This window comes from Cavia porcellus, unplaced genomic scaffold (genome assembly GCF_034190915.1).
Source record: "Cavia porcellus strain 051 isolate PalLab524CR breed Dunkin Hartley unplaced genomic scaffold, mCavPor4.1 scaffold_14, whole genome shotgun sequence".
Classification (NCBI taxonomy): domain Eukaryota; kingdom Metazoa; phylum Chordata; class Mammalia; order Rodentia; family Caviidae; genus Cavia; species Cavia porcellus.
In genome coordinates, this window is record NW_026947497.1 from 11,961,754 (window position 1) to 11,977,904 (window position 16,151).

General features: G+C 41.2%; 1 protein-coding gene across 50 annotated transcripts in view; it reads left to right on the forward strand.

The window, feature by feature from the left end:
* Positions 1-16,151, forward strand: part of Ank2 (ankyrin 2) — a 505,060-nt gene that overhangs the window by 386,465 nt on the left and 102,444 nt on the right. For 48 of the 50 annotated variants that reach the window (XM_063260663.1, XM_063260668.1, XM_063260641.1 and 45 more), the window contains 4 exons: positions 5,264-5,362; positions 9,554-9,751; positions 11,804-11,902; positions 12,065-12,163. In XM_063260663.1, coding sequence (XP_063116733.1) covers positions 5,264-5,362; positions 9,554-9,751; positions 11,804-11,902; positions 12,065-12,163 — 495 coding nt within the window. The remainder of the gene's footprint in view (positions 1-5,263; positions 5,363-9,553; positions 9,752-11,803; positions 11,903-12,064; positions 12,164-16,151) is intronic. The other 2 variants (XM_063260688.1, XM_063260689.1) reach the window with 1 other exon arrangement.

A 16,151-nucleotide genomic window follows, 5' to 3' on the forward strand; every position in this document is an offset into this window, starting at 1 on the left:
GGAGAAGATTTATTAATCACAGACTCCAGCAAGATTTTAAGCATTCTTATAATATAATCTTATATTACTAACACAGTCCTTTAACCAGATCTTTGGTTTTTATGAAGAGTCTCTACTAATTGAAATTGCCAGTGGAAAGACATCCAAAGGTTTTTATTTTTATCTTCACCAGTGTCTTATGAATTCATATTATGTTTTGTGTTATGTTTATCTGGAGTATTCATTCATTACTTGTTTTTTGGAAAAAACAAGCATGTTGTTACTGATCATCACACTATTTCATTGGTTCTTTAGATGATGCCCTAGTTTATATGCATTGCATATTCAATTAAAAAATCTAAATAGGCAGTGTGTTTTTACCAAAAGAGTCCTAAGAAATGAAAAGAATTAGATTCTTATGCTAGTTCTACCATTACTAAATTGTCCTTATGCAGTTAGCAAGGAGCTATAAGCACTGGAAAGTGAGTATTTGGACCATAACTCACCTGCCCCATTTTTAAAGGCAAGTAATATAGCTAAGTGTTAATTTTCATAGAACTGTACTAGCTTAAGTTCAGCCAATACTATGTAGCTTAGAAAATGATAGAAGTAGGATTTGAAATCAGGCAGCTTTGCCTTTATAATGGTCACTTTTAACAGCTGTACTCTACTGCCTATCATGTTATTTACTGGGAGTATCTAAAACTCAGAATAACATTTTAAGAGGGTTGAAAGGGTACCACCTCCAGTGAAGCCCATATACAGCAAATAAACGGAATTTCACTCAAGGATTTAAAAAGAAAAAATACATTTTCTAGTTGTGCACATTGTGGGAACATTCTGTTCTTTTGCTGTTTTAGCAGGTAGTTAGTCAGTCCCTATTTGGAACATGAACCCCAGCATCCAGTAGTTAACAAGGCAGGGTAGCTTCTGCTTTCACAGAAATTTAAATCACTAGTGTGCAAGAGATTAGGTGGTCAGTATGCTGGTAAAAGTTTCTTAATGGATTTTCTAAAAAACAGGACAAAACCAAATGCCATGACTTACAGCCTTTTGTCAGTTTCCATGGTATAAATATTTCCACTATGGATATTTTTTCCCCAGAATGGTTAGTTTAGAGCTACCATCAGAGTGTCATTCAATGCAGGCTTGGGAAGAGAGGCATGAAACCAGCTCTCAGTAGTCTCTATGAGCAAACCGTACAGCACATACCAGGGCAAGGTACAGTATTGAATGGTGCTGAGCATTCCCCCCGCCCCAGTGAAAGGATTCTTTGTCTCGGAGCAATAGGATTTTAAAAGAGTTGTCGTATTCGTTCCATTCTGGAGGTAGCTAATACCCAAGACAAAATCAAGTCAGAGGTAAATAGTGAAATCAACCACAGTTGGCACTAGGACACTAATTCTGGGATAAAAGTAAGTGATTACTAAAATAACGAGATATAATTCACTTTTTCTCTTGTCTCTTGAAAATATATTTAAAAACAGGAAGATGTTTAATGTGTTTTTTGGATAATATGGTAGACCTATAATAGAATTTTAAAAATAAGTGTTACTATTCCTTCATTTTGCCGCAGATTTTTCAGTTTCCTCTAGCAGTCACGTGAACCACAAATAGAGTGCTCTGAGTTTAAAATATCTGATCAAGAATTTTGACTTGAGCTCTCATTATTTTTCTCCTGTATAAGAATATTACCTAGAGAAAGATGTGGTCTGTAGAGGCTTTAGGGTAATTAAAAAACAAACCTGACCCAGGGCTTCTCCCTAGCTCTCATCTCTTTTCTGATCATCACTGAGGCAGTGTGTCTCTCCCTGGCATTCTCCTCACTGATGAGATTCTAACCTAAAATTCTTGAGGTTTTTACCCAGAACCCTTTGCTGTTATCATAAACCTCATTTTAATGTTAAAGCAAAAATTGTATAGCTAGTTAAAATGAAATTATTAACTCGGGCTTTATTAAGGGCATTATTTTTTATTGCTTTTAAACTTATTATTTAAATGTGCAGACATCCCATAGGAGGATTATGCTTAAAATACTGAAATGCGTATTCAATATGAACAATAAAAATGCACAAAAACATTAAAGGATGATGAACAAAAACAATATTCCAGAAAGAGACATCATCCTTGCTACTTGGTATTACATGTAATAATTAAAGTAATAACAATAAACAGTGGCCAGTTGACAAATGCATATGCTGTTCTGTGCACACTGCTGAGTATTCTACAAGTATATCACTTAATCTTCTTAATGACGATAAAGTATGTGTTATTTTCTCATTGAGAAATATGTATGTCTTAATTTGAGAGCTGAGACTACCAAAAGGGAAAGATGAATTCCCCATAGTCATATAACGTGACCTTGGACACACAGCCTAGTTATTAGCATTTTATGCTGATAACAGAATTTCAGGACACATTTCTTAGGATAATGCCCGAACAGAGAAAAAGGAAAGGAAAGCATAAGGAAAGAAGTAGTCATAGGTTACCAGCTGGATAAATGATGTTCCTCTAGTCGCTTGACTGCACCTTTTTAGAATTACTCAGAATATCGTGTTGGCACATCAGTGTGACTGAACTGATTCTAGAAATAAAGAAAAGACAACTGAAGGAATGGACTGTGGAGGGAGGAAGGCAGAATCTTCAGACACAGGCTTGCGAATTTTAAAGGCTCCTGCAGTCCAACCCTGAGCAGGAAATTTCTCTTAGCATTAACTTGATACTGTACTGAGTAGAAAAGATTCCAATTCTGTCAGATTGAGCCACTTGAGTTTTTGATATCATCATTCACATCTTTCAAAAGAGCAGGTTCAATCACATCATTAAATATAAGATTTAGAATTAATCTAATTCTTATAATTCCTTTATGTATAGTAAATATTCTCCAGAAAAGTACTCTGAAGGTTTCAGTGTGATCACACAGTAGAGGTTTCGTGTAATCCACAGAAACCATGGCCTACCTTTTCTGAAACTGACCTAGGGCAGCGTCCCCTCCCTTACCTTTCATAGAAGGCTGTAAATTAACCAGAGCAAGAAAACTCACCCCCAGCTTGATCTCCATGGAGCTGGGCCTCGAAGAGATTGGCCCTTCGTCCTGATCTTAAATGTCCCCAGAGCCCTGTGACTCTGGAGGCCACACTGTGAACCACTGTCTGGAACACTGCCCTTTCCTCCCTGGGGTTTCCCCAACTCTTAATCTCGACAAAGCCCCATTAAGAGTATTTGAGAAACAAAACTATATTGAGTTATTCTATAACTTACACAGCAACAACTGCTCTGTCCGACCCCCTGGGTGCTATTATCAAAGATATGAAAGCAGAATTATTTTAACCATTTTTCCAACACACTTTCCTTTTAAGATTTCTTGGGGGCTGGGGATTTAGCTCAGCAGCATAAGTGCCTGCCTTGCAAGCAGGCAGTTGTGAGTTCGATCCCTGGTACCTGTAAAAACGAAAAAGAAAAAGAAAAAAAAAAAAGATTTCTTAGTAAACTTTTAAAACTTACTGTAGCATCTCAACCATAGTAGCTAAATACTTTTTACTAGAAATCCAATCTTAACATTAATTCTCAGATACCTTAAACTACAACATCTATTTAAATTATTCAATAATTTCACATTTGCTAAATAGATTTAACGAAGTAAGGAACCATTATCAGACAAAGTCCTAGGCAAAAACAGATGACACACTCAAATTTGATAATTTGATTAGGATTTGTTAAATTATAACATTGTGGGGCCAGTAACTGCAGGGCTCGGTACCGCCCCTAGGCAGGGAGGGAGAGAAGCAGCAGAATCACATACGAAGGCTGCTTTGGCGCCGCAGGTTGGGAGAGCCCTCCGAGGCTCCCTTCTGAGCTGCTTTTCCTGCTGGCCAAACCAAACCAGAAGCCAGAGCAGGGAAGCCCAGTGATACGACCTGTTAGGACACAGAGCTTAGGGGAGGAGCCTGGTGCTGGGATCTGGAGCGTCTGCAGGACATCTAGCACGGAGAGCCCTGAATGTTGTACCAGAAAGAGGGTGCATCCCAGAGCACTTTTTGACAGGTGAAGCGTGTAATCTGGAAAGATCATCTTGGAAGTAGAGACACAAAAGATAGGCTTGAGTTCTGTAAGTCAGGAGATTCCAAAATCTTCGCTGCTCACTGTAGTTCTTTTTCTCTGATTGCTACCTGTGCTCTCCACCTCTCTCAGTGACGTGGGCTTGACTGCAATCACTAGCTTCACTTACATTTGCAGGCCCCCATTTCTTTGTTCGTGCTCATTGTTTGTTACTGTAATTTTGCTTCATATTTCCCCCCACTCTGCTTTTCAGCTGTGCCGACCTAAAAGGAACTAAAGTAGGGGAGATGGAGAGCATCTGGGGGTCACGCTGATGTCGGACCGTCCCTGGATAACGTAACATAGGAGGACTGCTGAACAGTGTTTGAATTTATGGATCACTGATAAACTTCATTTTTGGAAAATAATTCCATGACTTCTAACATTGAAACGTAGGCTGGAATTACTCTAGCCTGGGCTACACAGTGAGTTCAAGGCCAGCCTGAACTACATAGCAAGAAGAGCCCATCTCAAAAAACTCCAAAACAACAAAGAAGGAAACATATATTGGAAATCCTTACAGAATCTGAAAAACAACTATTCTGTTTTATAACCATCTTTGTGCATTTTGGGAGAATTTATTAAAGTAGTGAGAGTTCAAGAGAGAATATATGTGAATAAGTTAGAGTACAAAGAATTTGAGGTGAAGGTTGTATTAGGGCAACCAGCCTGTAAGCAGTAGAATGTAACATAATTCTTGGCTGGGTTCCAAGTGAGTAGGGCTTTAACTTTCAACAAATGCAACACTCGCGCTTTTTCATCTTTTTGGCAATGCAAACTAGCAAAAGCCAGTTTCAGCTGATAGACCCCCCCACCCACCCCCAATCTCTTCTGCTGCCAGCTTGCTTTCAGTTTTTCTCTGTCAGGGGTCTCTTTCTGTTTGTTTTCACGTTCACTTGTCACTTATGTGGTTGCAAGTCTGTTTCTGATCAATAGGGTCATCAGAGTGAAACTTAGGAAATTCACTGTTTTTTAAAAAAAAGTGGCGTATGTTTTCGATATATGATAGGTTCACCTTAAGGAACAGGTGCACAAACACGTTACGTCTTAACCGTTTTGACTTCTCCTTCCTCTCCTGCCTTCTGCTGTCCCCAAACCCCCTCTTTACAGTCCCAATATTTGCAGTCTTGGTTTTAAAACAAAATTCAACACGCACTGAAGGCCAGCGCTGTCATTCTCTCGGCAGGACGGGCTGACGCCGCTGCACTGCGCAGCACGGAGTGGGCACGACCAGGCCGTGGAGCTTCTGCTGGAGCGGGGAGCTCCGCTGCTGGCGAGGACGAAGGTGGGTACCGCGGAGCCAGGGACTCCTGGGGCCACTTCCGGTGCTCACGGGGACGCCAGTCGAGCACTTTCTACCTTTCAGTATCTATGTGCTAGGAATAAGAAATAGACATCAAACTATTTTAAAAATTATTAAAATGAATAATTATATGAATTAAGATGTGTTGAATGTAAACCTACAGGTTCTTCCAGTATTTTTTTCCTGCTATTTTCACTGCAGATGAAAACTTGAAAAAAAATAGTACATGCATATGAATATTTCTTAGAGTCTGTGAGTCGAGATTTTTGTAAGTATGAATGTAAAATTTTCTTTTAAAGTAGCATGATAAAATAGGAATCTTTTAGTTTGTTCAGTCTGTGTCTTCAGCAATACTTGTCAAAATACTTAACCCTAGTGTTGGTTAATGACTTGACAGTGGTGTTGGTTAATTATGTTCGGTATTACTAGAGTTGATATGGAAGGCATAAATTAAGATTGACCACCTGCATGTACCATTAAACAAGCATAGTGTTCTTCCTGGTCTAATATAGCTAGCATTTTACTTCCTTTAGTTAATGTGCTCAAGCATAAGGAAAACCCTTTTCCATACAGGTAACCACCCACATGGTCTGCTGGCTTGTGGGAAGTTATCATTTATCAAGAGTAGTTCTGTAGTGTTTGTGTTATCAGAAAATATCATGAAACATAAGTTGGCATTGACCACCTAGAGCTACTTAATAGGATAGGCAACAACTCGTGGATCCTTACGTATCACACACCGCAGGTGGTGAGCAGGCGTGGAGCTGCGGCCGGAAGGTGAACTTTTCGGGATGGAGTGAGATAAGTCTGCCAGCCAGGCGGTGGAGGCGGCGCTTAATACCTGACAGTTCGCACTCTTCTTCCATAAAAACTCCTGAATCACCTGTTATTTTCTCCTGGGAGCAACTCTCACTCATTCCTTGGAAGTTCAGCTCTCGGCAAACTGAGTCTTCACCACTGCCCCGGGACATCCCAGTGACCTGGCTGATCTGGAGGCGTGAACAGCTGGCTGTGCCTGCTGGCCTCGAACCCTCTGTGACTTCTGTTTCTGTATTTCAGCTCACCCCCTCCAGAGCCCCAGTCCCGGAAATTCTTCTGTGTGCTGGGACTTTGAGTCACAGGATCGTGTCTGTCACTCACCTCGTGCCCTCACCTCTGCCTAGCATAAACTCTTCACCCTCACTGCCGTTTTCGCGTATTCATACTCACCCGCTACGTTTCACTTTGGCGAACCCGGTTTACATGCGTGTGCCTGAATGCGGCTACGGTGACAGACACTGCTCACTTTAAATTCATGATCACTAACTTCAAGTCAGCTGCGCAAGGCCACCTGCCAGTCAGTTTGCGATTTCTAAGTCTGTTTGCTCTTGCTCCTCGGCTGCCTGAACTTTACCTTTAAACTTTGTAGCCTTCTTTCTTTTCTTCACTTTCCACATACTGGGAAAACCAAAGCAGCCAGAAAGGAGTCTGCACAGATGCCCGCTTTCCTGTGCCCAGGAGCTAGGCTGTCCTGCTCTGTCATCTGGCGCAGATGCCCGCTTTCCTGTGCCCAGGGGCTAAGCTGTCCTGCTCCTTCATCTGGTGCAGATTCTTGTCCCCCCCCCCCCAGCACTCTCCTTATAGGATTTCGAGGTACTGCATTCTTCTGGTGTTCCTTCTGTATTTCTGCTCCCACTTTTCCATCTGCTTCATGAGTTCCTCCTAATCCTCAAGATCTCTGAATGAGAGAACTTTCAAGCTCAGTCTGTGTCTTTGTCTCTCCCTGCCCTTTATACTCTATGAAACCCTTGTGCAATTTCATTTTTAAATACACACACATCCTGGTGGTGGCACACAGGGCGTATTTCCAGCTTTCTGTGGGTTGGTGTCAACTCATTCCTACAGTTTGGAGATCTAATGGGTGCCTTAAATCCCCTAAGTCCAAAATTAAGTGTCTGGCAGCCCCTTTCCAAAACCTAATTTGCCCGTAGTCTTTCTTACATCAGTTGCCTGGTTTCCCAGAGCAGATACTTCATATCCCATTGTCACCCTCCATATCCTGTCACCAAACCCTGCTGCCTCTTCCTCCAAAATGCGTCAGGAAATCAGCAGCTTCCCAGCAAGCTCCCAGCCCCTACTGCAGTCTCTGCGGCCTGCCTCCTTGGCCCCCCAGCCGAGTGTGATGTAACACAGCAGCAGGGTAATCTGGCTGTCTTGGCCTCTTGGCCACCACCTCCTCTCTCCCTGAGAACATTCTGAGCCCGGCTCTGATTCTGAGTCCCACTTCCTCTGCTGCGCCCTGCTCCTCATCGTCCAGCCTGTGGTGTCTCTGTTGCTGCGCGTATCACAGCCCTGCATGGTGCTCCTCCTGTCCCCCCCCCCCCTGCATGACCTTCCTTCGTGTGGGTGCCCACCTTCTCAGCACGACCCTGGAGACAAGGGCTTTCACCTTCTCCTCCGCGTTGGTGACTTCCTATGAGAATATGTGTTGTAATTCTCAGTCCAGATGTCGTCAAGCCCTGAACTTGTTCTGTGTGAAAGCACAATCAGTGGAGTGTACACTGTTTCCATTCATTTTAGGGAACTGGTGCATTATAAAACATATCTTAATAATTTTAGATCCCTTCCCCACCTTTAAAAGTTTGCTTCCTTGTCTCCTACCATCTCTGTCTAATTTTCTTTTGTTCTTTTTAGGTAAGAGAAACCACATGCTACTTAGCTCGCTGTGTCTGATCTATTTCACTTAGCATTATGGTCTCAAGACCTGTTCCTGTCCCGCCATAAAGTTACACCCCACCCCACCCCGCCCAGTGCATAGGTACAGCCTGCTTCTCTCTTCAAGGTTTATTTTATGGATTTCTAAGCATGAATGCAATAATTGTGAATGAAAATTATTTCAGAAATAACTAAAAGTATTACTTAAGTCATTGAAGCTTACCCACAAACTGCCACAGAAAGAGAAATTTGAGTCATCTGTGGGAAAAGGATGTCCCTTTGACCATAATGTTAAGTGAGATAAATCAGACACACAGACTAAATGTTACATGATTTCTCTTACACACGAACCCCAAAATACACGAACCCCAAAGAGCAAAATAAAAGACAGATAATAGGAAGTGGGGAGATGGATCTTTCTCAGCGGTGAAGGGGAGCAGGGATAGAGGCGGGGGAGAGAAAGGGCGATAGGAAAGGGGGTGAGAAGTGAAGGTGTGTGCTGCCCACACACCACAGTGCACACGGGAGGGAAGCTTTCTGTGCTGTGAACATGCACTAATAAAGTGTTTCAATGTATTTATTTTTAGTTGTTTCTTACCATTGAACACACCTTCCCTTTTGAGGATGTTGAGCTGAGGGCTTTTTTCTGGCATTTTATTCAGTGTAATTTCTATTTCTTTGAATGTAATAATTACCAAACTGTTTGTTAGTAATCATTTTTATAGAGACTATACTTGGACTGGTTATTAAGAAAAAATCAATAATTCAATCTCTTGAACAGATATTTTTCTAACTCAGTTGACTTCCTAATTTTACATATATTTCTTTCTTACATATATTTCATTCTAGAAGACACTCAGCAGCATTTCTGCTGTTGAGTGCCTTCTAGAATGAAGGCCGAGGCTGACTGGGGCAGCATCGGTGATGACCAGTGTAGGTCACCCTCACGGGCACAGGCCAGGTTGCTGACCAGTGGTGCACTGTAGCTTCACTCTCTTCCAGCTCTTCGGTCCCTCTCTCTAAGTCCATAGCATTAGTTCATTGATCAGAGGTGACCAATAGTGCTCTCCACTTTGAGCTACCTATTTGCTCCTCCTCCACTCAACTTTCCTCTTTTCCTAAGCAAAGAAATGTCAGTAGAGAGACTAAGTGACTGTAGACTGCTGTGTGTGGAATCGGAGACAATTGAGCTATCACTTATGTCTTTCTATCTAATATTGCCCTAATAATCATGAGATCAGCCTGACTTGCCATGCATATTATTATGAAAAACATTAACTAATGGTTTACCTAAGAGATACATAATTATAAATATAAGTTTTCTCTTTGCTTCCTTTTGCCTCAGTCTGCTTTGAATCCAGACATTAGATGAAACATATTTTTCCCTGCTGCTCACTGTGTTAGAGACGAAGCACTGACTGGCTTTGCTGTGACTTTGCTGTGGAAGGAATGATAAAAAGCGATGTTGTGTTTTTGCAGAATGGGCTGTCCCCGCTCCACATGGCCGCTCAGGGGGACCACGTGGAGTGTGTGAAACACCTGCTGCAGCACAAGGCGCCTGTCGACGACGTCACCCTGGACTACCTGACAGCCCTGCACGTCGCTGCACACTGCGGCCACTACCGCGTCACCAAACTCCTTCTGGACAAGAGAGCCAATCCGAACGCCAGAGCATTGGTAAACCTGGCCCAGCCCGTGTAACTGAGTGCAGCCCCACACGAGCACACCCGCAGGGACTGGCTGCTGCTGGCTCCCACGGCAGCGGTCACAGTGACAGACATGTGGTTCGTCGGGCCCTGTGTGTCACTCCCATGCTTCCCATGCACTTCCCGGGGCAGGCGCCTGCCTACCTCACACCTCCATTGTTATATAGCTTTGGAATAGGTAACACTATCACCTACTAAATGACGGTGAGCCAGGGCATGCAGGGGAGCATCAAATCAGAGAGCTGTGGACAGGCCGATATAAAACTGTGGACAGATGAGCAATTTATATAGAAAGTAAAACCTGAAAAACAGGAAGCTATAAAATCACTTCAGTATGCCTGTAGATACAAGATACAGTGAGAATGTAAATATAAGAAGGTTGTATTATCTTTGAGGAAAAAGGAGACTTTAAGATGATGACTCCATTTGAGTAGGGAGGTTAGTGTGAAGTAGAAACTTGTGAAGAGTTCACTTGGAGACTCTCCTAACTGACCTGAGTTCCCAGTCATGGCTAATAGAAAAGTGACCCCTGCTATATTATTGTTTTGGGAAGCATTTTCTAGAAATTATTGCAGGAATTGCTCAAAAGAAAACTGCCAGGCTCAGTCCCAGAGCAGCTTTTGAGTCTCCTGAGGTCCAATAGCAAATCAATCTTTCTTATTTCACTTATATTCTAACAGTAATCATTAGAAGTATGGGCTTAATACTAACTTACGCCACATGTTTCCTAATTCTCAGACTAAAAGCCAGTCTCCTTTCTTGTATGTTTATATGCTTTATGTCAGTTAAAATTCTTCTTCAATCAGTATGTGCAAAAATATCACTAAAATCATCAAATATTTTTATGTGAAATTTTCCACTATAATTCATTTAAATAATTATCTTAGATGTGAGTATACTTTCAGGGTTATAGACAAATATGTGATGATATTCACTTTTTCATGGGGAGTTGAATATATTAATCTTAATTGGATAGTGGTTAATAATAAGCTTTAAAAAGCACAATTTAATAATTACAGATATTTTAAATGCTGTTTGCCCATGTGCCTATTTATCTCTGTCTTATTATATGGCTTATAAATACTGTAAGTGGAGCAAACTGTGATATCATTTCACTCGGAGAAATAGTCATTAGTTTATGCAAGACTATGCTTTTCTTAGAACTGTTAACATATAAAAATATTTCCTAATTATCAGTCCCCTTTGAGACTTGCAAAATTGTTAACTGGCAGAACAGATACAGCTCAGTAAAGGATCATTATTTAAACAAAAATGTAATAAATATAATACATAACAGTCAGGCATGGAGCTCAACGTTGATGTAATTTCCACAATTCCTGGACGTTAGTCTCAGTCAAAAAGTTATAAAGTACCTTATAGACTTCTCCACCATCCTTTGGTGTTATCCCAGAAATTCTCCATGTATTTCTCAAAAATACTTGAGAAAATTATTTTACTTCTTTATAAAAATATGTTATAAAAATTTTGCATATAAAATTACACTTTTGTGATATAAACATAATCATTATAAATGATGATTTCTCCTAATTCGAAACACTTTTGCCTAAAGAAAACGGTAGCAAAGCTGAAATCTTTGGTATGGGGTGGCCACATTCTTAGATTTTGGAGGTAGCTGACCACTTCCTTGCTCTGGATGTGGCCTTCATCTTACAGCCACAAGCATCTTGTCAGTGCATCTTTGGATCATCTGACCAATCAGTAGACCTTCCAGTGTCTCAGAGCTTCTGGAATCCAGTTGTTTCTCTGCTTTTATTCTCTAAAGAGTCATCCTGGTATTCTCTTCCTCTCTAAGCACACAGAATTACACACAGAAGCAAACGTCAGTTCCCCTAGAACACATCAGTTACATTTCCTTCCAAGTCCCAACAGCACCAGCAGTAGAGTTTGAAGAAGTGGTGACACAATGTGACAATGTAACGTGATTGCCTGCAATGTGCCAGCATGGAGTTGTGTGAGAATCGTTTCTGCATGTTTTCAACTAACTCGATTGTCTTTTGCACAGAATGGTTTTACTCCACTGCACATTGCCTGCAAGAAAAACCGCATCAAAGTCATGGAACTGCTGGTGAAATATGGGGCCTCAATCCAAGCTATCACAGAGGTAGAACACTGTTCAGCTCATCACAAAGCGTTCCCTCTCTTACTCCTTCCTTCCTTCCTCTCACCTACCTTCTGTCCTCTTCACGCAAGTTCTGTTTATCTCAAGAAGCCCCAAAGCTTCGCGGGTGCAGAGGAGTAAAACTGCTGTCGCTTTGTTTCGCAGTCTGGCCTCACACCAATACATGTGGCTGCCTTCATGGGCCATTTGAACATTGTCCTCCTTCTGCTGCAGAACGGAGCCTCTCCAGATGTCACTAACATTGTGAGTATGGCTGGGGTCAGAATAACCGCAGGGAGAGAGTGCTGTGGAGCTGAGAGTGGGTGTGCAGTGTGTCGGTGTGTGTGTGTGTGTGTGTGTGTGTGTGTGTCACCAAAGCCAGCTTCCCGGCTTTGAGAAGGACCCTCATGATAATATACTATGAAGTACTGGCTAGAACGTTACCCAGAAGAGCTCAGTAGGACAAGAAATGTGTTAGGATAAGAATGGGAGCTGCACAGTGACACAGCTTAATCCTCCTGGTATAGATGGTTTACACATGCATCTCTAATGCACTTACTGAAATGAATACATTTTTAAAGATTCCTCTGAACATGCATGGATGACTGTAAAAGAACCTCTTCAGGGCTCCAGGTAAATTTCATTAAAATATCGAATCAGTTCCATGACCTATCTTACCAAAGATAAAACGGAAGCAGGGTCTAGTGGAGCACACCCATAATTCCAGCAGTGGGAGGCTGAGGCAGGAGGATCGTGAGTTTGAGGGCAGCCCAGGCTACATAGCAAGTTTAAAGCAACTTGAACCAGGTGTGGTGGCGCATGCCTGTAATCCTTGCACTCTGGGATACTGAGGGTGGAGGGTCACAAATTCTAGCCCAGCCTGGGCCACTTAGTGATTTAAGAAGACCTTGGTTCAAAATAAAATATAAAAATGGGGGATAGAGTTCAGTGTAATGGTCTTGAGTTCAATACCCAGGACCACAAAGGTGAGTTGAGACCCTGCCTCAGAAGTTCAAAGGAAAGAAAAAATAGTGATGAACCAGAGATAGGTCAGTATTAGGATTTTTACTTGCTGTAAGTTCTTCCTCTCTTTTACATACATTTTCCACATCTACTCTCACTTTGATTTTTAGTTTTGGTTTGGTTTTGTTGGCTGCTGTGGAGGTGTGTTGGCTGAAATAGTCATGCCATGCATCCCACAGTGAACACTGGATTCTGGACATTTTCCTGCTGCCACTACATGCTGGATATCCCAGAGTTCTATTTAATATATATTGGGATTTTTTTTTAACTTCTCATTCATACTGCCTTCATTTTATTCGGTCATTGTATCGCGGCAAACCGGCTAGTGCCAGTTTTCTCCTGGTCAAGAGCACTTCCTTATACACATGCGGGCAGGAATTAGATCAGGGTCCACTGCGAAACTGATATGTTTAAAAACAGGAAACAGAAATAACTCTAAATAAATGTTAGTGCATATTATGAATTGAATCCCAGTTACAGAGGCAGTGGATTAAACATTGTTGCTAATTTCTGGTATCTCATTCTATTTAAATTGTACTAGTTCACTTTTTATTTGTATTTCCCCTCATGCTCTCATTTCTCTGCATTTTATACACTGCTGAATTTCTGATAACCCAGAAATTCTAATAACCCAAAATTCATTATAGAACTAAATTTATTTGATTCTAAATATTATTTAATACTCTTGTTCAGCAGTGGGACATCAGCTTATTAAAGAACTTAAAGTCTGTGTTTACATGTTCCTGGCTGTAGCTTATTAGCCCTAAGGTAATAATTACTTGCTAATCTGCTAGTTGTACATGGAAGGGAATTGAGCTTTTTCTGGGAGGGGCAGCCTTGTGAGCGTGTGCATTCTTAAAACAGGAGGATGTAGCCTCTGGACCCACATCTTGGGAGGTGATCAGGAAGCTGTGTGAACCCTCCTGACTGCTTGCTGTGGCAGAGTTGATCATTTCCTGACCCCATGTCACCCTACCCTTGGAGCCTTTGTGTGTTGCCTGAACTCATGTTGCATTTTTGAATGCGATGCTGTCTGTTGTGCTTTGATGCTTTCCAACTTGATGCGGCCATGTGGAAGTCTGTGCAGCTGTCTGCAGAGTCAGTTTTCACCCTGGAAAGCCGGAGCATGACACTGAGTCCCTGCTTTGGACATGAGCATACCTGTTCTCTGGCCAGTCTTGCTTTTGTCTGAAAAGTTACTCCACACGTGAAGTGGACCAGTCACTCAATCATGTTCCCTTTTCAAAAAGTACACAGAAATTCAGAGAGCTGACTACAGCTTACAGTCCACCCAGTCCAGAGGATTCACTGAGAAGCACTGGTGTAGGGAAGCAAGTGCCTGCAGTACTGTGGGAAGGCCAGCATGGGATGGAAATGCTGTGCATTTTCCTGTTAGTGCGCTCACAGTCCGTGGATTCCCGATCAAGCTCACACTACATTATGTTAAAAAACCTCCCCCAACATTTAATTAGCCTAAGATGAAGAAAACAAGGCTGTCAAGAAATGGAAATAGTCAGAAAGATAATGTTCTCTGCCTTTCATTGTCTTATGACACTCAGGTATAAACAATGGTAATATAAATATGGAAAAAGACATTTATTTACAATAAATGTCATTATCCCATAGTCATTAAATAAGAATTAACTCAGAGCATTTTAGTAGTGGAGAGACTATATGCACGCATATGCAACTTTTCTTTGAATATAAAGTTTAATATTTTAGATATTTATATATAATTCATTAATTTCAAATGTGTAAAAATCATAAATAACTTACTTTAATGTAAAGATTTTTGAAACTTTAGATTTTGAAAATTCCCTATTTGATAAAATGGGGCTACTGAATGAGTGAATTGACCATTCAGTGGGAACTCCTGGGACCTGTTCTCATAGGCGAATTTATTCCTACCTTTATTTCTACCAGAATTAGTAAGACTGTTACATTTCATCAGACCCAGAAAGGAATGTTTGAATTATTTTTCCTTAAAATAGTTCAACAATGTTAGGCTTATCCACTAGAGATAAGTTTTAAGTGACATAGAAAACAAGTTAGTAGCCATGATCCAAAGAAAAATCTCGGCATATATCTAAAATCTGAAGACAATGTGCCTACTCCAATGCTGTATCATTTTATACAACAGTGTAGTCCAGATACTTTTACTCCACAAAGATCACACATTGCCAATAAAGGTGCTAGAGGAGGAGTCATCAACAAGAAAGAGGAAACACGGCCCAATACTGCATTTAATGCTTCCATGGTCTGATCACTTGGCAGGATGTCCCTCATCCCAGGCCGAGTCTCTGCATGGCTACTCACTTCTCACAGGGGTTTGTCCAGGACAGTCAGTGCCTACAACCAAGTTTAAAATGACATTTATTGATTTGCAGTGGCCTACATAAGGCTTAGGTTCTAGATTAGTTGCATCAAGTCAATCTGTAATGACTTCTATTGCCACGTGTTGGTTTAACAGTAAAATTATTGAATAAATGGAATCCTGCCTGTGGCCATCATAACCAGCTTCCTGAGAGCAGGGTCCGTATGTCGGAGCCTCATTCTGCCTGCTCCTGATGAGTATGTACCATGTGAGATGCTGAAGGACTCGGGTGTGGCTCAGGGCTGCTGCCCTCAACAGCTGCCGCTGCTAACACCTCCCTCACTGTCTCGGTAATGCTCCCAGATCCCTAGCTGTAATCACAGACGCTCACTGGCGTTCATAGGGTACTTCCTAGGCAAATCAGACTTCTTATGTGAACATATATTATCTAGTTCTACAACACAAAGGCAAGTCATATACAAAAGAGTATTTTATTTTTGAAATATAAGTTTTGGAAAAAAAAATCATTGATGTATGGTTTAGGTGATAATGATTTTTTGCAATGTGTTGACTTGATCTTCAGCAACTGAAATTTCTCATTGAATGGGATCAATGATAGGTAAGAGTTTGTAGGATAAAAGCTAGCGTTATCCTCAAAGCCGGTGTCAGTTTTGCTAGAGAAGTTGAACCAGAGGGTATCTTGATGCCTGGTTAAGTATACTAGGTTTGTTATGGACTGAGACAAATTTTAAAAATTACTTTTATTTTTATAAAGATACAGAAGATACAAAAACTATTTTTTCCCCAAACTAAATAATTATGCCTTCCTGTAGATTTGTTAAATCCTTGGCTATATTACTGAATTTCACAAAAGGACACCTTGATTCTGTACCATCCAGAGCACTGGGTTTGTTG